The sequence below is a fragment of the Protomyctophum parallelum genome, assembly GCF_964188405.1.
Source record: "Protomyctophum parallelum genome assembly, chromosome: 4".
NCBI classification, from domain to species: Eukaryota; Metazoa; Chordata; class Actinopteri; order Myctophiformes; family Myctophidae; genus Protomyctophum; species Protomyctophum parallelum.
Window position 1 is genome coordinate 34,859,027 of NC_139700.1, and position 27,964 is coordinate 34,886,990.

Below are 27,964 nucleotides of genomic sequence, written 5' to 3' on the forward strand. Positions count from 1 at the left end.
TTTGTTTAGCCCCTGCTGGTGATGGCTAGGGTTGGGATTCGGAACCGGGTCCATTTCAGACCCGGTTCCGACATTGCGGATCCGGAGCCGGTTCCATCGTTTTTTTATTAACGGTTCCCCAAACGGTTCTCATCAGTCGTCATTTAGCTCCGCTGTGTCTGTGCAATGTGCATGCATGCAAGCAGAGCCTGAGGTGACGTCACCCCACCTAAAGGAGTGTGTGGGGTCGGGGAGGATACGCCCACTGTTCTGTGCATTCAGCGACCGCTCACCGCCACGGAGCGAGTGATGTCGAAGAGATCTCCAAAGTGTGGTTAACAGAGAGGGAAATTACTCTGAGGCTGAGCACGCAAAGTGGAATAAATGTTATGCTATAGTTCCCTGCAAAGGTTGTTGCAACTTGTACCAGTTGCACGTCCACATTGATGAAACAACTCAAAATCAATACGCCTACACGAGTCCACAACTCACGAGAATAATCTAGGCAAATCGCGTTTGAGAGCCATGCGGAAAGCTCACACTCCCCGCAGCTCCACCACAGCCGGCGGGGGATGAGGATGATGCAAGGCTGGTTCATTTTCCCCAGGCTAGTAACGTAATAGAAAATAAAAACTACTAATGTCTACAGAGCTTTTCATTAGGTGTATTGTACAACTGTTAATGGTGTTAATTTAGAACGCCAATGTCTCGACGTCTTTCTGTCTGATATTTTATGAATCATGCCAAATCAAATTTCAGCACTTATTTTTTACAACTTATAAGCAACTCAACTGCTTTTGATTTGGCTTTAAATTAATCGCGTGACTGTTGAGAGCCCAGCGTTTAGGTGCATATACCTCCATAGATTGATTAGCCTACTTTATAAACAGTTTGCAGAAAAAAGCACAGGAACGTAGCCTACAGTTCAATACAAGTTCTGCTAAAAGGATTTTTTTATTCCAAGAAAGCACTATTTGTTTCCATTAGGGTAAGGGGCATAGGCGGAGCTTGAAGTTGACGCTGGGGGGTGCGACTGCTTGGCCAACGACACCCGATTTTTTTAACCTTTATTTTATTATTTTAGCGTTTTTACAATGCCCTAACCCCTAAAAATGAGTTATTTAGGTAGTACAGCAGCTCACACACATGCACTACAGCCATACAGCGAGTCATCATATCATGATAAGAGAGATGATTACAAACTACAGTCAGAAGCCAGAAGGTATTAAATGCAGTGCACCCCCTGAACCCCCCCAAGCTCCGCCCATGGTAAGGGGTCCTTCATATTAAATTAATCTGAACATTAAAGACAACATTTGTCACCACAACAATATCATTATTGCAATGTGTACTGTATTTAATATACAGCAAATTGCAATATATAGAGTAAAAATGATATTGTTGTGGTGGCTAGCTGGTGGTGGTGGTGGTGAAGTTTAAATAATAGTGCCACCTCATACTTGTAAAGTGCATTTTCAATAATTTCATTAATTAATTTGTTTTTATTATGTACTTGGTTAGGTTAGGTATAATATAAGCATCATTTATGTCAGAAAAAAAGGGGAAAAAATAATATTAGGATCCGTTAAGGGAACCGTTAGGAACCGGAACCGTTAAGAGGGATCCGGGAAGGATCCGGAACCGTTAAAATCCTAACGAATCCCAACCCTAGTGATGGCAAGAGCCTTGCTGGCCAAAGCCATATACCGATATTGGCAGCATTCAAGCTTAACTGCTTTTGCGAATAGCTGTATTGTTGTTGTTATTATCAGCCCGGTACAGGAGCAGCTTCCTGCGTCCTCCCAGGGTATTGATGTTGCTACCAGTATAGTTTGTAGCAAAATAGTATTAACAGCTACTGGTGTACATAGCCTGTCTGGTTGTTAACCCAGCTGGCCCCCAGTAGTGGGCCTAGCTGAAGCTGCTACCAGTATGTCTGGAGCTCAAAGCTCCATTAACAGTTTTTTGCTTATACAGTGGGTGCAACCTGGTTTGTTCCCACAGGTCGGATTAGTGCCCCTGGGTACCTGTAGGTCCTATTAGCCCAGCTGGTCCCCAGCACAGAGTATCTGGCGCTGCTGACAGCGTAGCTCACAGCTGCTACCAGTAGCTTAAAGTTAAAGCTGTTTATGAACAGGCTATAGCTTGTCTTGTTTTTTAGTAGCCTAGCTGGTCTCCAGCATAGCTCTCTAACTGGCGCTGCTACCTGTAGTTGTAGCCCAAGCGCTTATTATACTATTGAAGATAAAAAGCTATCTGTATATAGCTTGCCTTACTGTTTGTTGGCCCAGCTGGTACAGGGCAGGCAGCGTATGCGCTCCGCTCCTCCAGCATACGGCCAGCTTGATGTTACTTACTACTAATCGTTTGTTAGCTCAAGCATTTATTAACAGCTATTGGTGTATAGCTTGTTATGTTCATTAGCTGCAGCTGATACAGGCAGCGTACGCGCTCCCTTCCTTCAGCAGGTGGCCCCTATCGGTGGAGCTATCGGTTGTAGCCTTTTCTCCAAAACTAGCTTGTGTCGGTTTATTTAACCGAACCTGGCTGGGGTAGGCAGCGGTAGCGCTCCCTCCTCCCAGCATGAATGCGTAGTAGTGCACACGTGACTAGTGTATTGGAAGTGTCTTTTGTTTCGCTCTGGACTAGCAAACATAAATAATAATGCACTGGAGTTTGGATAAGCGTCATAGTGCCGTGATAAACGGTCACATAGGAAACACTACAGCTGCTACATAGCAGCGTCCAAACCTTGACTGAAGGCTACTTTATTATCATAAATTATAAGTAAGCCTCCGCCGGGGGTACAGGTAGCGTAAAGCTCCCCTCCCCCACCGCGACCATGCAGGTCGCACAGTCTATCTAACAGCAACGTTTGTGTGCTGTTTCTATGATGCACTTTACATCTGGTTGAATCTCAAAGTGCTGCAATGAGCATTTGCATAAACGTAAATGCATATTCACATGCTGCGGCAGGTATAGCAGCATTCAGTTTTTCGATTAAGTCATTATATGCCGATCTAAGTTAAAGCCTCTGCTGGCACAGGCAGCGTACGCGCCCCCTCCCTGCAGCATATGGCCAACACCTAGCAAACCAGTAGCGTCCGCGCCCTGGGCTAGTTGGGACTGGTGTGCACCGGCCGGTCCAAAGGAACCGGTGCCACCACAACGGAGAGCACCCACTTTCGTACCTCGAAAGCCTCTGCTGGTACAGACAGCGTATGCGCTCCCTCAAGCATATGGCCAACACCTAGCAACCAGTAGCGTCCGCGCCCTGGGCTAGTTGGGACTTGTGTGCACCGGCCGGTCCAGAGTAACCGGTGCCACCACAATGGAGAGCTCCCACTTTTGTACCTCGTGTGAAGCTCTCCTTCAGCCGTGAGCCGACCTTGGTCCTGCCCCGTGTGCCAGGAGGAAAAGGTCTGACCGCTGACTACAGCAGATCCGAGAGGGCTCAGCTATCTGCAGAGTTGGCCCGCATGAGGGCCATGCTCACTTCAGATAACACCTAGGCACCTCGGAGGGTGCCGAAGCGCCTACCTCTCCGATGCCACAACTGACTCGAGGTTGATGTGCTCTCCCCGACAGCTTAAGCTACGCACTTCCATGACTATGAGGAAGATGCAGAAGGCGGTGCCTCCCAGGCATCAGAGCCGGCCTCCCACTTCTCAGCTCATGCGCATAGCCGTGGAACGCATACTAAAGCAGGCAGTCGGCTCCTCCAAGCGCCTTCTTCTTGCTGTCTTCGCCGTCCCCCACGCCTGTACCTGAGACAGCTACAGGCCTGCCGGACGAACGATCAGGGCCCTCTCCCATCTCTATATCGATGGTGAAATCCTGGCAGCCCTGCCCTGATTGGGAAAAGTGTCCTGAGATAACCCGTTGCGACGTGACACTAATAGATTTGAACGCACAAGGCGATAAGGGCTGGCCTGGGTTACATGCCAGCCACCAAGTCTGTCATTGCATCCCTCATTGTGTTCCCCAACGAGGCCCGGCGGCAGAACGCTAGGTGACCTCGACCCCAGTGCAGGAGCACAGACAACCTGCTCACTGGGGCCTCCCGTTCACACTTAATAGTGGCAACGTTAATACTGGCTCAGTCACCTTTGGTGTGTCACTGGAGGCATTGGCGTCATGTCCTCAGAGCGTGGGCGGCTGATGTCCATCGTATCTCTAGCCCGTCGCCAAGTCGGGTTTTCACAGTCAAGCTTGACTGATGAGCCTAGGCCAACTCTCCGTAGTCTCCCTGAGGAGCCAGGAGCACTAGGTGGTTCAGCCGGGCGAGAATCGCCGGAGCGAACCATCCAGGGGGGGAAGACCAGGCTGCAGCTTGCAGGCCTACGACACATCCCGCCTCCCAAAGGGCCGAGCTCCAACATTGATGAAATCATCTTGACTGCCCTCGGAGCTCGCGTATCACCGCCGGCCCACACTAGAGGCCAGCGTGTTCCCTGGCGTCCCACGCAGGGACCTGACTGTGACTGTGACTTTCCGGGCTGTGCAGTGCCTTCTGACGCCAGCCCCCCATATCCGGCGGGTCAAAATGGCCATTATCAGCAACATGACGAGAGCCCTACTATCAGACCAGGAGTGATGTGTCCTCCTGCCCAAGGGCGCAACAGAGGCTGTATATCCTCAGTCACACTAAGGGAAGTCCGATCTACATACTTCCTCGTGACGCAAGACAGACGGGTGTCGACATGTCTTGAATCTGATGGGACCCATATGAAGTTTATGCCAGTCTACTGGGCCGAACACGGCAATGTGCTGGAGCGGCAAGTGGTGCGCTCCGCTCTATAGCACACATTCTCATACTCATGGGACCTTAACCGGGTACTGGACGCCCTGTGCGGGCCTACCTTCGAACCCTTGGCACAGGCAGAGCTGAAGTGGGTGTCATGCAAGACAGCCCTTCTCCTGGCCATTACATTGGCAAAGCGCGTCAGTGAACTGCACGCTCTGTCAGTCAGCGAATCATGTCTGAGGTGGAACGCAGACGGCTCGGGGGTCACGCTGTGGCCAAACATAGCATTCCTCCCGAAGGTGCTGTCGCAGGCTCACCTCAACCGGCCTATCAGGCTGGCTCGATTCAACCCCCCACCTGGGGAGCTGACAGACAAACTGGAGCTGTTGTGCCCAGTCCGGGCCCTGAGAGCCTACATTGAAGCTACTGCACGCATCAGGCGAGCAGAGCAGCTGTTCTTTTGCCATAGTGGTGTGAACAAAGGCGGCGCTCCCTCCAAGCAGCGCCTGTCCCACTGGATTGTAGACACAATCAGCCACGCCTATGAGGCAAGTAACCTCCCCGTACCATCAGGGGTACGGTGCCACTCTACAAGGAGCATTTCTACATCATGGGCTGCCATGAGAGGGGTGCCCTTGGAGGACATTTGTGCCGCCGCCTCATGGGCTTCGGCAGGCACTTTCTCAAGGTACTACAGGGTGAATGTTGCCACTCCCCACCCAGTGGACGTGGCCCTCTTCCCCGAATCCTCCGGTTCTACCCTTTGAGGTCTGTAATCAGGATTCCTCGTGACTTGGCTGGTATAAGTCATTCAGTGCTTAAAGCACCGCCTCTGGCGGTCAGCAGGGACGAAATAGAACGATAGTTACGTATGTAACTACGGTTCTATGAGTCCTGAATGACCGCCAGAGGCACTCTTGTCACTCAGAATCCTCGTGTTCTCGCGAGAAGATTCTGTAGGGACTGAGCCCCGGATGACTGCCGGAAGTTATAGACGACTCCGGGTCATCACGGGGTCAACCGACATTGTTGGTATAAAATACTCGACTGCGCATGCGCGAAGGGACGTATTCAGTGCTTAAAGCACCGCCTCTGGCGGTCATTCAGGACTCATAGAACCGTAGTTACATACGTAACTATCGTTTATGCATGTGGCTCGACTGTTGGACTCACCACAGAGAGCTATTTGACCATTATGTGCCGCTATATGGCGAGGAGTCGAACGTTAATTCAGCCGTCTTATTGACACAGAGTATGCCCGAAAGACACACTGCAGACAACTGGCTGGTAGGTAAACTAAACGATGCGGTGGAGGAGGCTTGGTAGCCTGGCTTTGTCAGAGACAACGTGGATTCACTCATGCCTCCTCCCCACTATGATATCATATTGGGGAGGAAGCGAGAGTGAATTCATGTTATCAGTATGGCCAAAGCCAGACTAGAGGCTTGGTGACTGAAGGTGCGTTAAAACCTGAAGATATGTATTTATTTCCACTGTCGCTTCAATCGCTCACTTTTTTCCTTAACGGCTAACGGTTAATTAGCCGGCAAGGCCTGACGGTAACCGGTTAATAAAATGTCTCCATTTGGCCAGCCGTAGTGGCACTCACACACAGCCAAACTCTAGCCAGATGTCCCCTCAGCCAGCTGGTCCTGGAAGTCTGTACACAAACATTGCCACCAGATAGAAAACTAATTTTGTCACTAAACGAGCATAAAACATATATAAAACAGCAAAAGGAAAGCTATCTGACACATTGGAAAGAAGCAACCCAAATGCAGAGTAAACTAGAATATCTGGTCCTAAACAGAGAATACACTGTGACCCAAAACAAAGAAAAATCTTGACTAGGTCAAGATCTTGACTATAGGACTCAGTGAGCACTCAGTGAGCACTCAGTATTGCGATCGAGAAAGGCCGCCATAGGCAGACTTGTTTTCCTAGAGAAGACAGACTATGCAAAATGAAGTGGAAACCGAGCTACATTTCCTATAACCGTCTGTCCACTGTACCAAAACAATGTGCAAACACTGCAACATGAGCTACTGTGATAGGAGAAGGATATCGAATTATAACACAACCCAAAAAAAATAGCAGATCTACAAAACAAAAAATTGCAGATCTACAAGCTCGTAGGGCTACGAGCTTGTAGGTCTGCTATTTTTGAAAAATCGAAGAACAACTGACATAGAAACGTAGCTTTTTCAGAAAACTGTCAGGATGTAGAAGACATTTTTTGAATCTGATCTCAGGTCAAAATGGGATAAAGCCAATTGAATTGAATTGAATTGAATTTGAATTGAATTGAATTGAATTGAATTGAATTTGAATTGAATTGAATTGAATTGAATTGAATTGAATTGAATTGAATTGAATTGAATTGTATTGAATTGTGTCTGCAGGCCGTGGTGGTGCAGCAGGACTCGTTCATGGAGGAGCAGCGTGCGTCGCTCAGTGAGCGTCTGGCCACCGCCTCTTCCTCCTCCAGACACTCCTCGTCCTCCTCGCTGTCCTCCTGCTCCTCCTCCCGGCCGCCCTCCCTCATCGAGCAGGAGAAACAGAGGAGTCTGGAGAGGCAGAGGCAGGAGGCCGCCAGCCTCCAGGTGAGACCGAGAAAGAGAGAGAACTTCTTTATCTTATTCTGAGCGGGAGCCCCTTTTGGTGTTTTAAGCATTATGATATGCTTTACAAGCATTGTTATACTCTACAAGCTCATAGCACGGCACCGTGCTATACGAGCTTGTAGATCTGCTATTTTTGAAAAAACGTGAAAATGTGGCACAAACCTTTGAATATATATACTTTCAGAACTCAAATGTTTGCTTCTGGGAGGTCCCTGGAACAACATATTTTCAGATGGGGGTCGGCGGCCAATTACTTATTATTACTTTTATATATTTTGGGGTCCTTGACATGAAAATGTTCGAGAACCACTGACATAGAAACATGGGTTTTTCATGGGTTTTTCACAAAACAGAAAAAAGACATTTGTAGAATCGTCGTCAGGTCTAAATGGGTTAATCAGGATTTGAGCCAAGGACCACCATTTGATGAGATTTAGCCTATAAAATAATATTTTGTAGTCCTTGGATAAGATTTTGTTCACAAATCCATGCTGTCATTGATGTGATCAAAAAATAAAAAATCGCCCAGGCCGTAGCGTAACGGTCTGGGCACCGGACTGGTGATCCAGTCGCGGTGTGCCGCGGGTTCGACTCCCGAACCCGACACGGCCTTTACCGCATGTCATCCCCCCATCTCTCTCCCGTTTCCTGTCAGCCTACTATCTGTCCCTTAAAAAATCAATAAAAGGCGTAAGCCGCAAAAAAAAAAAAAAAAAAAAAAAAAAATCTTCTATATTCTCTGTAATTGTGTAGACTTAAATAAGATAAATTAAGCAATGCAGATGTTTACCAATAATTCAACTCTTGAGAGCGTAAAATGGGTCCATTTGGTTACCAACTCTCCATCATTTATCTGGAGACCACCTGGAAGCCTCTCAAGGACCACTGGTGGTCCTCAGACCACTGGTTCAAAACTACTGCTTTAAGTAGTCACAGAATATTTATATCCAGTACGATCAATCCCCCAATCGATAAATACAGAGGTTTTGACTGTGCTTCTACAGGGAAAACAAAAACGGATCAATTATCAGATAATTACTGTAACCAGTGGCTGCCTTATATCTCCAGAATTGTGCTATGAAATTATAAAAAAAGGAGGTCGGGTTGAGGGGTCAAGTACCCCTTTTGACACCTTGCGGCCTGCTTTATAACAATAAACTCTGAGACTGTACAAATGGACTGTTATGGGTCCATTTGGTTGTATTTGTACAGTCTCAGGTAGCACATTTTCCAAACCATTATACAGTATGTCGCAACCTCGCGCACAGCTGTCTGTTGTAGTGTTTGCTTGGCAGGTATTAAAGAGCATCTCGTGTCAAAATCGCGGGGGTCCGCACCTCCGCGGTAGTCTGCGTGGGGGTCCACGCCGCGCGTCGCTGCGGTAACAGTGAAGGCCTATTCATAGTCTGGATTTGTGGTGGTGAGGTGACCACCGCTCCGGTGGTGAGCTGACCACCGGAGCTGAAATAACGTTGAGCGGTGGTGAGTAAAAACAGAGAGAAGGGCTGGAGCGGTGGCGGTGGTTTGCTCTTCACCGCGGTTCGTGACGTCATGTTGTAGTTCGGTGGTCACCCCACCACCGAAAATCCAGACTACTGTATGTATGAGCCTTAACTTGACGGAGACTCAAATGTGTTACTGTTAAATCAGTGGGTGTGCTCCGGTGTGCTCTGCTCTCATGCAGGTCTACGAACTGTTTTGCTGTGCCCTGCGCTGTTATGCTGAAATTAGTTAGCCTAAAGATTTCTGAGGCATCGCCACCTGTTGTAAAGTTTTCATAGGCTTTCATAGATGACTAGCATGTCGATCTGTCGTAAAGTTTTCATGGGCTTTCATAGACCAGCAGCTTTTCAAGCCTCTGGTAAAAAGTCAGCACGACCACCCGTTCCCTAGATATGATCCGTTGAGAATAGCCTGTCTGGCCAAAAATTGGCCGCCAGTGTCTCCAGTTTGAATCGATTTTAATCGATTCACGATATATCGTTAAATGCCTAGTATTCGGTCTGACCAGAAGCAGGGATAAGACATATCCCCATCTGGCCATAAAAAAAAAAAAGAATGACCAGATGGGGGGGATATATAAAAGCAGAGCAATGGATTCCTGAATGGGTACCAACGTTGTCATTGGTTGGTGCACAGAAACAACAGGCGGCACATCAGGAGGAGAGGAGGAGACGAGAGAGGGAGTGGGAGCTGAGGGAGCGGACACTGGCAGAGAGGGAGGACAAGCTGACAGAGGAGGAGCGGGAGGCGGCCAGGAGGCGCAGGGAGGTGGAGGAGGACGGAGAGGACCTCCACCGCAGGAAGGATGACCTCCACAGAGACCTGGAGAGGCTCAAGGAGGCGCAGAGGAGGCTGGAGAGAGACAAGGAGGCGGTGAGGAGAGAGACGGAGAGGATGGAGGCCACCAGGAGAGAGGAGGTGAGAGAGACTGTGGACCCAGCCACAACTACCCCGATCCTTATCCCTAAACTTATTTTAAAACATTTGAAAATAGTTCAACAAGCCTATCTACATCAACACGTTGTGAGCTTGTAGATCAGCTATTTGAACTATTTTGAAAGGTTTTTCAAAAGAGTAAAAAATGCCAAATACGTTTAGGGATAAGGGGTAAGGGGTGGCGCAATATATAGCCCTGTGGTTAATACGGAACATATTGTAACTAAAGAGTTACCATTCTGTCTCTATCGGGACATTAACTCGAACGGCACTGAGTCGGCTGAAGTGGACTTCAAAATGTTCTACTCGGCAGGTGCCTCTCGTGGCTCAAGTTCACTTCAGAGGCGCGACTCTGTCGTTTGAACATTTTTTTTTCCCACATTCCTGGAGTGTGGAGGTGCTCAAACGTTTGACGTTTGGGCACATTTGTCCCAAGAAGTCACAATATGCATTTTGGGGCGTGAGAGTGTGTTGCTGTGTCAATTTGTGACAAAGGCTTTCACCCGATAACGAGAACTAGATTGATTGAAACAAACAATACATTGAAGACATTCCATATTTACAATTTAGGCATTAGTCGTTCTGCTACTTTTGCTATTCTTGAATTTGAATCCTGAAAAGTAACGATTTTGGGCATCAAATCCTGTTTATTATAAAGCACATTTCGAAACAACTTTAATTGTACTAAAGTGCTGTAAAGAACATTTCATCAGTGCAACAAAACAAACAATAGTGAAACAACATGCAGAGGCATACTAAACAGTATCATTAACAACAACATATCAAGTCTTGAGCCTGGATTTAAAACATTCAACAGAGTATTTAATGTGAGGTATCCACCCGGCAGAGACGACATGTCGTGCTCACTGTGTGTGTGTGTGTGTGTGTGTGTGTGTGTGTGTGTGTGTGTGTGTGTGTGTGTGTGCACCCCCAGTCGAGTAAGCTGCAGAGGTACCAGCGGACCCCTTCCACCACCTCTGAAGACTCCCTGAGGTTCCACAGCTCTGGGTCTCTGGACCACCTGGAGCCCAGAGAGACAGCGGAACACGTCCAAGAGGTAGCTTAGAATCATAGCAATGCTTCTCAAGCTCTTTCATGTCAAAGAATTAATATAGTTGCTGTCGGGCAGAAACCGATTTTCTTCCTTACTCATTTTTATTTACTGGCAGATGTATTTCTCGCTGTGTTTAGATTCAGCCACGGTCTTTTCAGAGTGTGCTCTTATTTAGAAGACCATAAACTCACAGGCAATAAACGGGTACAGGCTTTAGTTCCAACATACTATCAGTCCGACTGTCATTAGACTACCCCAAACCCTAACCTAATCCTAACCGCAAGCACGGAGCAACGCATGTCTAACCAACGCATGTTTGACCAACGCATGTCTGACCAACGCATGTCTGACCAACGCATGTCTGGAGCGAGGGGTGATTTGTGGGACTTTTGGTGTGTGGGATCAGTGTGCACACCCCCCATGAACCGGAAGTAAAAACGCTGACACTTAGTTATGTGAATTAAGAATCCGGGGAATGAAATCCGAGATAAATGGATTTAAAAAATGTGTTAACACAGCTTTTCACTTTATTATTTAAAATGTGCGTATGAGAGAAGAACACTGCAGACTCCCAGGACCTAAAGAGGCTAATGCTAACTTATAAAACCAACTACAACACAAGTAGAAAAAGGTGTAGTACTTAATCATTATTTTAGCTCATGCCATTAGTTATGTCTGTCTTTCACAAATTAATGAATGACTATAGCCTAGAGCAGCCGCAGGGATTATGAAAATACAAAAGTGTGATAACATAGTATATGCTATTGGCTTAATTTTTGGTATAGGACCCCCTGGGGGAAAATCTACCGGCCGTGACTGATGAAGAGCACAAATCTGTACAAAAATGAAGTCGTAAAAGTTGTGTGTGTGTGTGTGTGTTTGTTTTTGTGTGTATTGTGTGCTTGTTTGTGTTATTTTACTTTTTTTATTAATATTATTATTATTATTTTTAAAGATTTTGGGGTAATGTGGATGTAAATTAGCATCCAGTGTATTTACATTGATTATATTGTTCTACTGCGTAACCCGCGTTCCTCGCTATTTAATCCATGTGTCGGTGCTGCTTAATACGCTAAACCTTGTTTGTTTAATTTGCCGTTTTTTTATACTTAAAAAGAGAGCGGATTTGTCGCGGACCTGCTGATGAGGCCGTCACGTTATGACTAGACCGGAAATCTAGCCATGCTCTGGGCTGCTAGGTCTTCTGGGAAAATGAGTTCAATGCAAGTGAACGGGGTTTGTTTGGACTACAACATGCTGTGCAGGGTGGTTTCGTTTCGCATCGTAATGGCTGTATGCTTTTCTCTTCAACAACAAACCATGGGACTATTTTCCGCCGGGTTTTTGTGAATCAAAGCTGCAAATACTTGATTATATTAATCTAAAGCCCTTAAATATGCGGTGTACCGTGAAAATAAACAAAGAGAGGAAAAAAAGGAGAACCACTGACTTGGATGGTGTTGTTGTTGTATGGCAGGTAGAGCTGCTGTCGTCTTCTGCTCCAACCAAAGAACCCTTCCTCCGTATCGGATCCAAGAGGCTCTCCAAGAACTTCTTCTCGTCCTCCAAGCCTCCGGCGGGCGACAAAGAGGCCTCCAGGCTACTGCAGTTGACCAAAGCCAAGGATAAGAAGGACAAGAAGAAGAAGAAGGGCAAGGGTGGAGACACAGGTCAGTGCATACAGTAGATCAGCCAACATTGGCACAAAGGAGGGTGATCAAGTGTGAGAGAGAGGATTTTTAGTTTAAAATAATAATTTAGGCCTGACCTCGAAATTTAAAAGAATTCTTCTAAATCCTTTCTGAAATAAATATTTTCACGATTTTTCAAAAATAGCTAAATTATAACATTATGTTTGAAACACCAAAAGGGGTTCCCGCCCAAAATGGGATAAACTATTTTAAAAAATGTAGTGAAATAAAGGAAGTTCCTCACATTTGTATAACACAACCTGGATTAGGCGCACGCTTAACGACCCATCAGCGCACACACACAGCCCATGCACAGCCCATCGATGGCGGCATCACGAAAAACACACACACCCGCTCCTAAACAGTTCCAACACAACACATACACACACACACCGTGGCCGCGTCGCGAACACTTGGCGAAGGCCACAGAAGCCGAAACGTTGGGTGTTTTTTTCCCCGCTTTGGTAATAAAAATCTTTTTGGGGAACATTCATTCAACAGTGTGCAGACTTCCTTCCTCTCTTTAGTTTATGAAGCCCGGCCCGGCCCGACCCTAAAAATGACCATAATGTTAGGCCCGAAGCCCGATAAAGCCAGACAAAGAAAAAAAAGAACGGCACTTTAACCACTGACGGCGCGTGCTGCTGCGCTGGCCATGCATTAAAGTGGCGTTTTTTTTTTTCTTTCAGTGTGCATCTGTGTGAGAGTGAGAACGGAGTTCAATGGACTTATCGCCGAAATAAAGGATTTATGTAGCTCACGTTAGACTGTTAATGTACCATTTCCATATCATTCTATTGGATTCCATTTCCAGTGGTGGTGACTGGTGAGTAGCTCCCCTTAGTTTCCTCTGAAATGAAGTGATGATGATGTCCAAGACCCCAAGTATCGTCCCCGTTCGGTGTCCAAAAGAACAAACATAGCCTACGAAGTTTACAAACCATCCACGCACCCGCTCATGGCGTGTCTCGACAGCTTAGAGATCTGTTATTTTAAATCGGGCACATAATATATTAACGAGGACTCGAGGAGCGCCGCTGCCGGGGACGGCGGTTATAATACTAATCATTTTGTAAATCAAATAGCCTGTAGCCTAACATTGCGTGGTCAGATCATACACTACAGAATGCTCCACGGAGCCCACCTGTATATTTCTGTCCCCCCCCCGACACGGTCGAGGCAGATGGCCGCCCACCCTAGAGTCGGGTTCTGCCTGACGTTTCTTCCTAAAGGGGAGTTTTTCGTTACCATTGTCGCAATATTGCTTGCTCTGGGTGGAACTTTGTTGGTTGTAGTGTCTTGAGACAACTTGTTGTGATTTGACACTATAATAAAATTGAATTGAATTGAATTGAATATGGATCGGTTGGTGACTATATGACGTTGATTAGGCCTAATGATTAGGTTATTCATCACAGCCACTAGCCAGCTGGGTTTAACGAGATGGCTCAGTGCAACTGTTTTTGTCATGTTGCAGTCTATCGTGTGATAATCTGATTGATTTATAAAACATTTAGCATTATGAACTGAAGCTCATTTGGTGCGCCGCAAAACAGAGGCCAGCCAGCGGTATAAACATTAAACAACCACCCCACCGCCACCGTTCACTTCTCTCTGCCTGCGCAGTCAGTAATCCATTCCAAGCCCCCCACCTCCACTCCTCCGTCTTCCTCCTGTCACAAGTGAATCACCATAGCGCAGCCCTCTTCATAATAAATACATACTTGTAGGCTATATAGCCTACACATTACACAAATAACAGAATTGCTATTTGTATTATAATAACATTCTTGAAAAAAATCACGGAAAATCACAGAGCCCGAGGCCCGACTAATTAGCATATTTTTTGGGCCCGGCCCGGCCCTAAAATGTCGGGCCGGGCCGGGTCGGGTTCGGGCAGAAAATAAGAACTCTGGCATGCACCTCCTGACCACTGTCATGATGCGTAAATGAAAGGTGTGCAGCTTTGTGTCTGTCTAAACAGTGAGGGGAACAGTGCAGGTGTGCAGTGTAGCAGTTGGCCTCACGCAGTTTGAGGATGAGGAATTTTGTCCCATAGCTTGGGGCTGTAACTATGGTGACGGCTGTAACCATGGTGACGATAGATCCCATAGCTTGGGGCTGTAACTATGGTGACGATAGGTCCCATAGCTTGGGGCTGTAACTATGGTGCCACACCAGTGGCGTCAACTCCGGGGGTGCACAGGAGCAGAAGAACCCACTGGCAAAATAATAACACAACACAACGGCTCTTTTAAGAGCTAATAGCAGCCAGCCGCAGCGCAAATATGCATGGCTGCACCCACTGCCGTTATAGGAACCTTCCGCCACTGTGCCACACCCCATGAAGCCTTGAATTCATGGAGGTTTTTTAGTTTTTGTCACATTCCTGAGCCCATAATATCCGGTAGGAGACTCAGTTAATTATTCCTATTGCACTGCATGCTGTCACCTTTATGCCTCAAAATAATTTGTTTCTATTGAAAAACACCAGTAAAATAACGTTTATTATATTTTATTTCATTCAAGTCATGATGAAGGAATGAGTTGAATGCTGCTGCTTAATGCTGTGCCTGTGGCCCCGATGGTATATGGTCTTCGCTCGTAGCATTTTATTGAAGAAGACTTGAATCGGGTGTGATACAGCATATGAAAGCAAACTTCCCAAGGATTATGGAGATGTTTTTATTTATTTTTAAGGTTGAGAAATGAAAGAATTATGGCCGTTTCTAATCTCAACATTTTACAAAAAAAAGACGCAAAAAGAGGCTGTTGCCATGTCTCAAGTAAATAGGTCTATAAAAATAAGCGCATATAACAGGGGTCTGTAACCTATTTTAAATGAAGTGCCATGTTTTTATTTTCTAGATAGTGAGTCTGCCATATCCAGATTAATTTTAATGACACCACATTAAAATAAAAAAACATATTTTGATTGTCCACAAATATAAAGTTCTTCCTTCTTTTTAAATATGTTCTTGCACATTGTTATAATGATCATTATTATATATCCCCCTGCAGTCAGAGTTCATAGTTTTAATGAATGAATGTGATGCATTGTGAGCTGGTATAGATCTGCTATTTTCAAAAGTATTCAGAATAAACAGTGAAGCTTCTGTATCAACCTTCAGCTCAACCAAAAGTGACATGATGACATGGGAAGTGAACATAGAATTGCGTGGCATCTTAACAATGATGTTGACAGAAACATGTCTCGCAGTCTGACACGGAGCGATCCCTGAAATGAGGTGAATGAGTTTGATCTGACCAAGATGTTTGTGCTGTGTAGGGGTACAACTGTTAATTGCGACCGCAGGTGACGCGAGGCAACAGTCTGTCTTGAGAGACTACATTTACTATGAAAACGTGCAATTCCCGTCAGTTAGTTAGTTAGTTAATCACCCCCAGGCATGACCATATATGTTAATCACCCCCAGGCATGACCATATATGTTCATGCCCTGATGTCATCAATATTAAGCCCATATATGGAGATTCCTGATGTCATCAATATTGGCCAGCAACTCTACATCTGACCTCAAACCCTTAGATCTCCATATATGGAGCTGACCTGTTCTGACATTCCCTATGTTGACCCTTCCTCTTCGATGTGTCCCTTTTGACTGATACTTGTCCATTTAAACTCTAGACGGGCCTGCCCCAAAGTTATTAGTGCAGCCGCGCCTGGCAGCTGGCGAAAACTAGAATTCTCAACAGGCCCGAAAATTAAGGCCCAGCCCTACCTGGGCCCTCATCAAACCTTGTATACTCAAGACACTGCACCCGCTGCCACCCTTAGATCTCCATATATGGAGCTGACCTGTTCTGACATTCCATATGTTGATCTGACCTCATCAAACCTTTTACACTCAAGACACGCTCCATATATGGCCAGTACAGAATTCATTCCAAATGTTGATCTGACCCCCCATGCCAAAGCACCAGCACTCGCCCAGCAGTCTGCTGTCAACCAGGCGGATGCGTGCACGCTTTTCGCCCTCAGGCCTCTTACTGGTATATCACATCTACAATCGCACAATGTGTTGTGATCGTGTATACACTACAGGCTATTCTCGCTATTTTTGAGAGATAAAATAGCAATGTATTTGTGTCAATTCGTTGATGTATATATCAAGAAAAGCATGCTTCTCTCTTATTATCTTTGGATTATCTCCAGATGGTAAGGCCACTGTAACGGCAGAACCTCAGAGCGACGGGGACATCTTCTGCTGATGCTGACGTTGGACCACATCGTCCACGGGGCTCTCAGTGGAGACGGAGGCGTTCTCATCCGGACGACTTGGATCGTCTGGACTCAAGGACAGGACAGGTGTCCAAAGCCTCTCTGTCTGTCAGACATTCTGGGAGACAGACAGACAGACACACACACTCACGGTAGATCCGTGCACACACACACAAAAAACCCCAAACACAAAAAATTGCTTTAACGAACAACCCCCCCAGGATGACAGGACTACATTTCCCATACGTCATTTTATGAAGGGGGGGGGGGGGGGGGGGGGGGCAGGTGTCAAAGTTAAGTGAGGAGGACTTTGACTCTGTTGATGTTTCCATTGTGCCTTGCATTGCAGTCTGCCTGCAGCGCTTTCTGTCATAACTCTGAGGTTATGAAGACAGGATCCAGTACAGTACTATGACGATCAGAGAGAGGGAAAAGAGAGAGTGAACTAGATTTCTTTCTTTCTTATTTTTTATTTTTTATTTTTTAAAGTTCTTCCAGCCAACTGTGAAGAGATTTTAAGTGACCTTTTATTTGAGGGACTTCCTTTGGGTCCCTTTGTGGCGCGAGGAGGACCAGCACACATCTATCTCCTCTCCCGGCTTTAACGAGTTCACTTTGTAGCAGATGGAAGCTTTAAACACGAAGCAATAATAACCTAGTGGTCTGTTTTTGTTATGTTGCTAATTCTAACATGTAATGTTCTGACTGGTCTTCACATGTTTTAATGCAGTGGTTCTCACAGTTGTCCTTGAGGGGTCCCCAATGGAAACACTTATATAGCATGACAAATCAATTTAGTCACGTTAACCTTCATTTATATACTTGGGCTATATATGAAAATAGCACATCTACAAGCGAGTCGTGACTCGTGAGCCAGCATTTTTTGGGGGGGAAAATCGGGGAAATATTTGCAAATGTAATCTTCACTATTGGGGGTCCCTGGCACAAAAATGTTTCCAGATGTCCATGGAGAACCACTGTTTTAACATCTCACAAGAACATGTCATTGACTATGATGCTGTTTTAAATTATTTCAAAGAAACCCCCCCCCCCCCCACCAAACTTTTTATCTTGGAGGAACTCTAAGGATTTGTGTCCTCCTGGGTTTTGGTTTCATTCTATGCTTGATGAACCAGGAACTGTTAGTGGTTTTCTATAGAGCACCGAAATTCTGACGTAATTCACGCAATCCAGGCGGCTTGCTTGGCTCATATGGATATGAAGCATCTGACAAGGAAACGATGAGTGACTGACTGACTATCGTAAACTACACAGAGCCACCTTCCTGACAATAGCTCTGGGACAGTTTTCTTTTATATGAGACGAAGATAACCAATGTTATTTTCCATAGAGAAAACACTTCCGTGACCAAGGGGATGAGGGAGTGACATCAGTTTCTCTGTAAGGATGGAGTTTAGCAACACCCTCCTCCCCCGAGGCAATTTAGTCAATCCAGTATTTTCTGCTTATCTTCCACAGTACACACACACGTACACTCACACACACAATAAGGTTAGACCAGTAGTAGAGTCATTAGGATGCACTGCTGTGCTGTTTAGTGCAGGGGCACATGTGAACCACACACACACACACAGTCACAACCCCAGACATGACTAATGGATGACGAGTCAGTTTCACCAGCAGAGAGCCTGGCCAGATAGAGACAACGGTTCTCTCTGGTCCCTTTTCCACCGAGGTTGAACCGAACTGGTTCTCAGTGTTTCCACTGAGAATGAATTGGTTCAGAACCCTAAAAGTTGGTTCGGAACTGGAACCAATGAAATGTCCGGCGAATGTCCACGAATCTAAATTAGATTTTAATATTCCTTTTGAATCGTTGATCCATTGAAACTGGATGGTCCGGGACAAACTGAAGGCCTGTGCTGACTTTTTGTCTCGTCATGATGACGCTAGACTCAAGTGTTGCTGATCGCTTTTTTGTCAGTCTTAGAACTAGAGTGTGTGTGTGGTTGCTTTTTGAGACGATCACTGCTGGGAATGTCCCTCCGTATCCATGTGGAGGTATTGGATACTGGAGTCATCCTAGTCTGCCACGGCCAGATTCATATCACTGTGTAAAGTGTGCATTAGTCTGGAATCTCTGTGTGGAACCTGCATTTCCAAGGGGTGGATTCAAAAAATGCCTCTGGTGTTAAACCCGCCCCATGTTTGCATACTGGGCCCTGGTTGGGTACCTAATTACTTCAGAGGTAATGAAATCCAATCACAACTGAGACCAAATCTGCCGAGAGTAATAGCCACCCCTGATTAATACAGGACATCCTTATTCGAAGCCACTTATTTCCGAAACTGACGCAAAGCCACTAAGTTTCCCCCTATTCTCAAACGGAGGAGTTTTTAATGGAGTTAAATACCTGTACCACTATTATTTAATATCTGGTGATTCTGTTCTCACTAACTAGCATCACTCGCTAACTGTACCGGATTACATGTGTTGTTGTTACCCATTTAGACCTTGGATTGCTTGCTATACCTTTCAACCTGGCAACACCTCTGTGTCATTTTAGTTGTTGCTATACAGTATATGATATACTGTATATAATATATACCGCTGTTGTCGGGCAAAAACCTCTTACATGCTAACCTTTTTATGTGTGTGTGTTTTTCCCCCCGTAAAATAACGCTCAAAACGCAGTAGCTTTTGCTATTATTTTATTTTTATTTGAATGACATATGAGGTTTCCACCTGACAGACTATAGCCTAATAGTAACATTTCAGAAGACTTTCTATTTAGAAGGTGGTTTTTTTTGGACTCTGCATCAGGTCTAAATGGGTTTTAATATGTACAGTGTTGTGCTTTGAAGGGGCGGGTGCATCCTTGAAATTGAATCAGTGGGTGTAATTCAATAGGCTTCTGTTCTGCTTGTCACTGCCATCATATACAATCTACAAGTCAGTGTTGACAATCACTGCAATACAACAGCATTCTGTTTGTCCGTCACTGGAGTGCAATAAGACCATGGCTATAGAGATTATTTTTTCTTCTTTTTTTTAATGAGCACTTTAGGTATATAGATGTTTGAAGTATATATTTGTAGTAATATTTGTAAGGAAGTATTCTTGCATGCTTCCAGCTTTAAAAGACAGAGACAATCTCGTGCTTTTACCTTCAAAATAAATGTGTAAAAGGTTTATAGAAAGAAAAAAAGTTAAGTGTCATGTTTTTGTGTCGCAGGGCGGTTTAGTTGACTTTTAATTTGAATAAAATGTTACGATAATAGAGCAGTTATTTGCTTCTCATGCCAAAGGAGTCTACAATGTATGGATTTTATAGAAATCCTGAATTTACGGAACGGAAAGATGTTTGATCCATCACTGTACTGGTGTATTTTCCCCTCTGCAACCTATTATTTCTTTACACACACACACACACACACACACACACACACACACACACACACACACACACACACACAGAGGTTGCATTGAAGCCTCGCCATCCACCCAGTAATACATCATAGATCTATATTTCCGGCACATTGATTTTCTCCTCCCATGCTCTGCCTGCCTGGGCCCTCTGAGGCCAATGGGATTCATAGGCATAGCTGGAGGAATAATGCACACCAACAACAACATGCCATCTCTGCTGAAAAGAGGCACAGCAGACATTCCTCCTCTCCTCCCCCCCTCGCTCCGGTGATTATTTGCTATTTTTCTCCTCATCTCCTTAACCCCTGTCTGTCTCTCTCTGTCTTCTCTTCTCTTCTTTTTCTTTTTTTTTACTATAATTTCATCTTGCTTCCACCCCCATCTTTCTTTTCTGTAAAAAATGTTATGCTTTTTTCCTTCTGCTCTGGTTCTGAATTCAAACAATTAAAAATTTGCGTGATTCGTTTTCCTATTAAAATATGCAATATCAATTTTACATAATTATGCTGCCATATATTTTCACAGACAATCAAAGAGACTGAGAATCATGTTTTCAGTCGTGCTGCGTAGTATACTGTTGCCAAAACAATCAAAATTGTATTTTTGTTCATCGTTCACACTATCACACTATGAATATACCAGAGGAAATGTTGAATTGTCCTTACACTTTTCACCCCCTGGGGGGCACTGTGGCAGTGATTATAATATGGCATCTCCATAGCCTGACAATCAGTCTGAATTTTCATTTCGTTTCACTTCGCCAGGAGATATTTTTTTTAATGGTAGCGATTCAGGGCTGGAGCCAGGCTAGCATCTCCATGCGATGTCACCAAGTGACTACAATCATGGAAATAGATGCTTTAACAACTTGTATAAAGGAATTGCATGCATAGCCTTGTGTTTAGGAATGAAGTTGCATACACACATTTTTCACAAGACCATTAACTTTGTTGGGTTAATTTATTGTCTCCCACCTTTTAGTTATATTCATAAATGTACTCAACTGCCGCAACAACAACACCCTTTTGGTCATTTTATCATCTACTCATGTGAACACCTCAGACGGTTTTAGGTTACTTGATTCAGTAATTAGATATTTGATATTCTTTCCGATACAAACCCATTATAACTTCAAAATCCATTTTAACCATGATAGATTCATCGAAAACACCCAACCTTTTTTCTGGTGACTGATAGTGTCCTTCCAATACGTGAGGGGCCGTGCTTTTTCATGTACTGTTTTTATTTATTTTTAATAATAATTTTGGAAAATAACCTCCTCCAGGAGGAGGCCGGAAGAGACTTAAATATCTAAATACTGAATCAAGCAACTTAAAAACTGTCTGCGGTGTTCACATAAACCTGAGTAGACAATAAAATTACTCTGTCTCTGTCATTTAATGTTGCCGTTGTTGTGTGTCTGTGTAAAATGAGCGACACATAATTATCATCCTGCATGTGTGCTTCTTCAGGGCCTTTGTTCCAGTGACTCACTACCAAAGAGAGCACATGTGCTTTAGTTACAGAACTGAACCCACCTCTTCTGTTTTGTTGTGCGTCCACTTGAACACTAGGCTAAGCTTACACCAAAGATAGCTGATCTACAAGCTCATAATGTGGTTTGCAGGTGTTAAAAAACATAATATAGGCGTGATGATAGCAGTCCTCGAAAATGAAATAAATACAACATGCCCTCTACTAAGGATCAAAGTCAACAACCTTTTTTTTCTTTTGTTTTTCTTCTTTATAATCATTTTATTTTTGAAGATATTTTTATTCTGTCTTTGGATCAACAAACTGAAAAAACAAATCTCCTGTGCGCTGAAAGCATCACCTCTGGAGGGTGTAGTGCACTCATCAGCAAGAATTGTGTTCCCATTTTAAAAAAATGCACTAGAATAATTATTACTAAACTATTAACAGTGGCTTTGAGAGATCATTACTATAGACCTTACAGTTTTGCACTGTATGCCAGAAAGATTTTTACAATTTTATTTGTACTAAAAACAAAGAAGGTACAAAGTTTTTATTTTCATGTACAAAGAAAAGAGAAAAAGGGCAAAGCAAACAAAATGATGTAAATATGTTCTGTGTACAAATTTTGAATTTTCAAAAGTGTTTTGATGACTGTGGATTTTGTTCTTGTGGGATGATCCGTGATTGTTTTTATAAATAAATAATAAGGCTTTATTTATCTGTACTCTGCCTGTTTTGGAGGCATAAACCATTAGACATGTACATTAATTCTTCCTCTTCAATAAATAACTATGGCTGTCGACCGTTTTTCTGTATGTGAAATTTGTGAATACTTTGTTTTCAAAGCCTGTCTCAGAATTTCTGTACTTAAGTGGTTCTCAGTTATTTGAAAATAAACATAAGAAATAAACTTTTGAGAATAGAATAGAAGTAGATGTAAAGTAGATAGACAAGAGAAAAGTCCAAAGCAAGAACTATGAAGACAGATGTGTCTCCAAATCTCCATAATATAGAGTACATCCTACATACATCATTCAGTATGCCATCTGTACATCTCCACAACAAGGAACCTGGGAGCATGGCATCCAGACTGAGACTGAGACTACCAGTACTATCCGTACACTGAATCTAGACTTTTAAACCCTTTGTGTTGTGAGGTCAGTGGAAGCTATAGGGAGTAGAATGTTACAACTTGAGACACAACTGCAGTGTTTCAGTTATGACCTGTGTGTGTCTGTCTGTCTTTCTACTCGATCTGGCCACACCCGCATTGCATTCCACCTCACTTCATTCCCACTTAAGGCTCATTCAGTCTGGATTTTCAGACTTTTTTTCAGGTGAGCTGACCACCGGAGCTGAAGTAACATTGAGCGGTGGTGAGTAAAAACAGAGAAGGGCTGGAGCGGTGGTTTGCTCTTCACCACGGCTTGTGACGTCATGTTGTAGTTCGGTGGTCACCTCACCACCGAAAATCCAGACTATGTATGAGCCTTTACTCACCTGTATCCAGGGGGATTGCCCATAAAGGCCTATTCATAGTTGAGTTTTCGGTGAAGTGGTGACCGTGAGAGAAGGGCTGGGGAGAGCAGCAGCAGTGGTTTTCTCTTCACTCAGCTTGTTGATGGCCTGGCCCGGAATCGAACCTGGGACAGGCACGGCCTCTGTGGTTCCCCAGACGGGTTCACTAAATTAGCCGTTCACAAAGTGGGGCCCGGGGACCCCCAGGGGTCCTTGACGGAGTTCCAGGGGGTCCCCAGCTAAATGATAGTTTGGAACCAAATGGACCCTTGCGGGTCTGTAACTCTGTAGATTTGTACACTCTCAGAGTTAAATTAACTTTGATTTTACAATATGAGGGTCCCAGAGATAGAAATGTCATTAAATGGGGGTCCGTAGACTAATGCATGTCAAACTGGGGGCGGGGTCCCTGAAATTAAACGGGTTGAGAATCTCTGCTAAAGCCGTAAAGATCTTCTCTTATGGGGGTCTCTGGCATATGTTTTCAAATGGGGGTCCGTGGGCTAATTAGTGCCAATTTGGCATTGACATGAAAAGGTTTGGGAACCACTGCATTAAGCCACTCACTATTATCCACACACTGATATTGCTACACGCAGCTTAATTAAGAGAACCCTTCATCTTCTTACTTAGACTTCCTTGTATGAAGGAGCTGCAAATAGCAGATCTACAACGCGCTGTGTAACTGTATGCGACACATTGTGAGCTTGTAGACTCTCAGGTGATCAACACCTGAAACATAAGAACAAAAGCCACACATTACTGAACAGAAACTGCAGATATTGTGCTGACATGGTAATAGCTCTCAGGTGATCAACACCTGAAACATAAGAACAAAAGCCACACATTACTGAACAGAAACTGCAGATATTTTGCATATTAGCAGATGTAAACAGGTAGACAAGTAATGTCTTTACTTCAAATTGAAATGTTTTACTTTCAAATGTTTTGTTGGGGATCCTTATTGCATTGTTTATTAATTACAGTAGAATATATCTATATATTATAGCAGTGACTGACTGAGACATCGAGCGTGCGTCCGCATCTGGTTGTGGCCCCCATCAAGTGACCTTTTGACCAATGCGGCCCTCACCCCAAGTTGAGTTCGACACCCCTGTAATGTAGAGCTTCTATTTCCGGCACGCGATTGCAGGCTGCGTCGTACGTTCAAGTATATAAATCAGGCATAACCAAGAGCGGGTATGAGTCATGATATCAGTTTACACACGCAGCAGCGGTGTACTATAATATCAGTGGACTATTCAGAGTCATCGTCCTGTGTGGATCATTACTAGTTATTATTTAGTTTAATTGGTTCAGTATTCACAAAACCCACAGATTATTCAAAAGAATAGCATGAATAGCAGATGGCTCTGCTCTGGGGGGTCGTTGATATCAGAGCTGTGTCTCGGTGCACAGATAATCGGAGATATCAAATGTGATATACCTGTGTCTCAGTACACAGATTATCTGATATCACATGAGCAGAGCCACACCGCCATACTAACATCCAATAGCTTTGCAAACGCAATAAATAGTTTTTTATGGTCAATCTGAGCTGAAGTGTCTCAATGAATTACTGTTAAAGTAATGTATCCTCTCCTCACTTGAATGAATCTCTGCTCGCCTCTCAATCTCTCCTCTTGAATCTTTCATCCAATCGTCTACTCTACTCTACTCTACTCTACTCTACTCTACTCTACTCTACTCTATTCTACTCTACTCTACTCTCTTCTCTCTGTGGTGATGAATCATGAATGGGTGGAGTCATAAATAAAGTAATCTTCATCCATCACACACAGAGGAGGTCTTTCTCTCCCTGGGGTTGTAGTAATGAGGCAATGCTCAAGGCTCATCATTTACCCCCTTTCAACATGCTCACGGCACATACGTACACACACACACACACACACACACACACACACACACACACACACACACACACACACACACACACACACACACACACACACACACACACACACAGACGTACCTAACCCTGCCTTTCTCTTACAATGTACTGTCTACTAAAATGTACAGTACATATGTTTCTTGGTCAGACGCACACACACACACACACACACACACACACACACACACACACACACACACACACACACGCCCATTCATTCCCCCTCTCAATTCTGTTCAGAGTGCTTTATTGGCATGAAGGTTAATAATTATTAGCAGAATTGTCAAATCCTCTCTCTCTTTCTCTCCCCCTCTTATCTCCCTTCATGTTAATTGATCCAGCACAGTGCTGATGAAGCTGCTTTATAGTGCTGTCCATTAGAAAGTGAATTATAGCCTTGGACTTAAAAGGTTCCTTATAGATCAGTGCTTCTCAAAGTGGGGTACAGTCAGGGACCCTTGAGGGGCGGGTTCCAGGGGTTCCCCACAAATGTTACTTAATATAGCAACAAATGCAATTCAGCGATGCAGATGTAGTATAAGCGACAATGCGTTGCATTGCGACTTGTAAGATCCCCCCCATATCAAACAAAAATGTTTGGTCAAACCATATGGGCATATGACACAAGACAGATGTCTTGAATTTGTGAATGCAGCTCAGTAAGGGCATATGTTGACCCCACCCGCTCAGCTCACCTCTGAGGCCCCGCCGCAGAACCTCACCTCTGAGGCCCCGCCGCAGAACCTCACCTCTGAGGCTCCGCCGCAGAACCTCACCTCTGAGGCCCCGCAGCTGCAGCTCACCTCTGAGGCCCCACTGCCGCGGCCGCTGCAGCTCACCTCTGAGGCCCCGCTGCCGCGGCCGCTGCAGCTCACCTCTGAGGCCCCACTGCCGCAGCCGCTGCAGCTCACCTCTGAGGCCCCGCTGCCGCGGCCGCTGCAGCTCACCTCTGAGGCCCCACTGCCGCGGCCGCTGCAGCTCTCCTCCACTGAGACTCTGCTACCGCAACTCTGCACCCCAGTGCAGTCTGTGTGACTTTTTGTTCTAGGCTACCTGCCACAGTCTGTACAGTGTTTTTGGCATAACTAGTTTTGAGGTTGAAGATCTGCTAGGTGTTCTGACTAGTTTTTGGAATGTCTAGGATCCATTCCTTAGGAAGGGGGGGGTACTGTCCATAGTACTGTCATGAACTGTATACCTTTATTTTGTAGTTCTGTTCCTAGTGTTTCCTGTCTGCTCTATTTGTTGTTACCTGCCTTGTCTCATCAGTCTGCATTGCAATTGTATTTCACCTGTGTCCAGTTAAGTCTCAGCCTATCGTGTGTTGATTGTAGTTATTGTTGCACCTGTGTCTAATCTATAGAGCGGAGCGTCAACATCACCGTGTAACGTGGTAGCGGCCGCCATATTTGCATATTTCTGGGATTGTCTGGTTTGTTTACAACACGGTGAGCGTGTGTTATTTTTTTAAACACCAGAGGGAGTTCAACAAACGACGTGCAAGTTGCAGTTTATGGTTGCACGGTGCAACCATAAGCTGACCTCTCATAATGGTGCTTGTAAACCAAGGTATGTCGAGCCCGACGTTTTTTCTTTCCATTCTGTGTTGGCTCCTTAGCTTAGAGTATAATATACTCTGGAGCCAACACATTAACATATAATATATGTTAATGTTATATACTCTAGCGACTCACTGTGTTGTCGCCAGGAACGAGCTCAATGTTTACAAAAACAGACCACCGTCACTCTATTCTGAGTGATGTGGGCTAGAGTTTAAATCTTAGAGTATATAGGTTTAAATCCCACAAAAATGGCGCCGCTAGCTGCCGCCCTCCTTTTGGTGATGTAGGCCTACACGTTTTTTATTTTTTTACAAACTATTTAAACCTTATGTTCAGTGTTCCCTTGTCAGTTTATAGTTTGTTGTCACAGTGTCCTGCCCTTGTATGTCCTGTCCAGTTGTGAATAAATCATCATTCAACTTTATCTGCCTGCTTGTGGTTCTGCATTTGGTCCAACACATGTCTCACCGTGACGCAGCACAGGTGGAGGAGGATTTCAGCTGAATACACACTTTGGTGGTCATGGCAACCTTGGAACTACCCCTGGCTGCGTGATGAAGCAGTTGTCATGGAAATGGATGAAGATTCCCATTGGAGGAGATGTCTATCCCCCAATGTTCCATCATCTGGCTGCCCTGTGTGAGGTACACACCACACACACACACACACACACACACACACACACACACACACACACACACACACACACACACACACACACACACACACACATGATTGACGTGATCTGCAAGTACAGGTACATGCTGGTATCATTAACATTAACTCCATTTTCCTGATGGCAGCCATCAGGAAAATTAATTCAGGGAGCCAGGGAAGGGAATTTCTACTTTGAGAATGCTAGTCAAAATATTCACTGTTAGGAGTTGTTTCACACAAATAATGAACCATTTTCTATCAATTACACACCCAATGAAGCCTTGAATTCATGGAGAATGGAGATAGTTTTTTTTTTTTTTCGTTTTTGTGGCATTCCTGAGCAGTCAATAGAAGTAGCCTCAGTAGGAGATGATTTGAGTCAAATTCATGGGGGTCAGAGAGGGCATACTGTACACCACACACACACACACACACACACACACACACACACACACACACACACACACACACACACACACACACACACACACACACACACACACACACACACACACACACACACGTGCATTATTCATGAATGTTCCCATCTATAAATGCAGAGGGACATGGAGCACATTCCCTACTTCTAAACTTCTCCCTAGGAGCTTGCCGTGTGTGTGTGTGTGTGTGTGTGTGGTAGGTACAGTATGCCCTCCCTGACCCCCATGAAGG

At 44.8% G+C, this 27,964-nt stretch overlaps 1 protein-coding gene across 6 annotated transcripts in view; it reads left to right on the forward strand.

The window, feature by feature from the left end:
• LOC310856914 (uncharacterized protein) overlaps positions 1 to 22,450 on the forward strand; it is a 94,944-nt gene extending 72,494 nt beyond the window's left edge. For 5 of the 6 annotated variants that reach the window (XM_083762449.1, XM_083762450.1, XM_083762448.1 and 2 more), the window contains 5 exons: positions 7,129 to 7,329; positions 9,490 to 9,771; positions 10,724 to 10,846; positions 12,321 to 12,513; positions 16,711 to 22,450. In XM_083762449.1, the coding sequence (XP_083618575.1) occupies positions 7,129 to 7,329; positions 9,490 to 9,771; positions 10,724 to 10,846; positions 12,321 to 12,513; positions 16,711 to 16,766 (855 nt within the window). In that variant the 3' untranslated portion in view covers positions 16,767 to 22,450. Of the gene's footprint in view, positions 1 to 7,128; positions 7,330 to 9,489; positions 9,772 to 10,723; positions 10,847 to 12,320; positions 12,527 to 16,710 lie in introns of all 6 variants that reach the window. The other variant, XM_083762452.1, reaches the window with a different exon arrangement.
• Positions 22,451 to 27,964: the final 5,514 nt, after the last annotated feature.